Here is a 1,837-nt window from a genome sequence, read left to right as displayed (position 1 = left end):
CAGAGATGGAAGACCCAATCGCGGGACTTGTGGAGACTCAATGGCAAACTCAAAGAATCTCAGCATTACTGCTGGCATGAAACAAAACATAAACCAAACTGAGAACGCTAAACAAGAACACACATGCAATTCTGAGGGCACAAAGCAACAGTGAGCAAAGGAAAACACAGGCTTATATACACAGAGTAATAATCAGGGCATGGGAAACCGGAGGGAGACACAGCTGGGAGAAATTAGGGCTGAAAAGACACGGGGAAGTAAAACTGAATCCACTGACATAGGACTGAGACCATCAAAATAAAACAGGAAGCAATTCACAAAGACGCAGACTTGACGCTGAACTAAACTTACACTAAAGACGAGGGAACAAGACACAAAATCTAAGAACAAAACCCTAAAGCAGATTAAACTGAAACATGGAATATAATAATCCCCCCCCCCATGTTCAGCACAAAGTTACACCCATGATGGAGTGACGGGCTACAATTACAGGAATAAAGATAAGGTTTATAGGAAGCAAAAGGCCACAGGAACAGAAGGCCACATTCCAAAGGTTCAGACCTGTTAAACAAACTCAAGCAACAACAGATACACTTGCTGTCCCTTCACTTCTTTCACTTTTAATTCTGCTACAAAGGAGAGAGGTTGTGTGGACAACATGTCAGGAATAGCAACTAATGAAACTTCCTTCTTTCGTTCTAACTATGAACATGTAACTCTGCCTGCTGTTTACACCTTTGTTTTTCTCATTGGTCTGGGAGCTAACGGATGGGCAGTGAGGTCCTTGCTTCAGAAATGGAAAATTCTTGGACACATTAATGTGTTTCTTCTGAACCTTGGAGTTGCTAATTTTTTGTTCTTGCCAACTCTCCCATTTTTGTCAGCCTACTATTTTATGAGGAATAAATGGATATTTGGAGATGCTTTCTGCAAGATCACAAGATTCTGCTTCAACTTGAATTTATACGGCAGCATTGGATTCCTCACCTGTATAAGTGTGTACAGGTACCTGGCTATTGTCCATCCGATGAGGGTGATGGGAAAAATAACCGTCACTCTCTCTGTGGCTATCTCAGTTTTGGTTTGGCTGTTGGTGAGTGTTCAAAGTCTTCCAGATATGTTCTACCCAAAAACCTCTGCAAACAACACTCATACAAATAGAACTGAAAAATGTCACCATACCACCTCTACAGAGTATGTTGAGAATTACCTGAAATACAGTGTGGGTTGGACATTGACTGGGTTTGTTATGCCACTCCTTATCTTACTTGGCTGCTATGGACATGTGACTCTTGTTCTCTGCCGCAAAAATACCATTAATAAGGTGGTGAAACAAAGAAGCTTAAGGTTGTTGTTCATTTTGATCTTGCTCTTCTCAGTTTGTTACATCCCCTACCATATTTTTAAGAACCTCAGTCTTTATTCAAGAGTTTTGATAAAATACAGGATGCGTCCAAAATGGGATAAAGGAGTCTTCTGTGCTCATCAGATCAGTCGTGGTCTTGTGTGTCTGAATAGTGTTTTGAACCCCCTGGTTTACCTCCATGTCATGGATATTCCTGCTCAGCTCCAACAGCTGCTTCAGCAGTTTCGTCAGACATTTACTCGTTTGTTTGTGTCAAACTATGTCAGTGTGCCTGTGGCACAAACTGCAAACAGAGCAATATATTAACAGTGATTAATGACTTTACATGCAAAAGTAAGTAAGTTAAAGACTGCTTTATGTACTACAATGTGTTTCATTCTCTTAATTATCACTCCCCTTCTTCTAACAGTTCTTCTAACAGCACAAGTGTTTAGACAAATATATATATACCTTTATGTATCTTTTGTTTCC

At 40.3% G+C, this 1,837-nt stretch overlaps 1 protein-coding gene across 1 annotated transcript; it reads left to right on the top strand.

Moving 5' to 3' along the window:
• Window positions 1-658: 658 nt before the first annotated feature.
• LOC308406806 (P2Y purinoceptor 1-like) lies at window positions 659-1,751 on the top strand (the record flags this gene model as incomplete). The annotated part of the gene is made up of 1 exon (XM_080898034.1): window positions 659-1,751. The coding sequence occupies one exon, from the start codon at window positions 659-661 to the stop codon at window positions 1,670-1,672; it is 1,014 nt and encodes a 337-aa protein (XP_080754160.1). The 3' UTR covers window positions 1,673-1,751.
• Between the last annotated feature and the right edge of the window lie 86 nt (window positions 1,752-1,837).

The sequence above is a fragment of the Rhamphochromis sp. 'chilingali' genome (genome assembly GCF_963969265.1).
Source record: "Rhamphochromis sp. 'chilingali' genome assembly, chromosome: 12".
Taxonomy (NCBI): Eukaryota; Metazoa; Chordata; class Actinopteri; order Cichliformes; family Cichlidae; genus Rhamphochromis; species Rhamphochromis sp. 'chilingali'.
The sequence above is the reverse complement of the archived record's forward strand: the minus strand, read 5'-3'. Positions and strand labels throughout refer to the sequence as shown.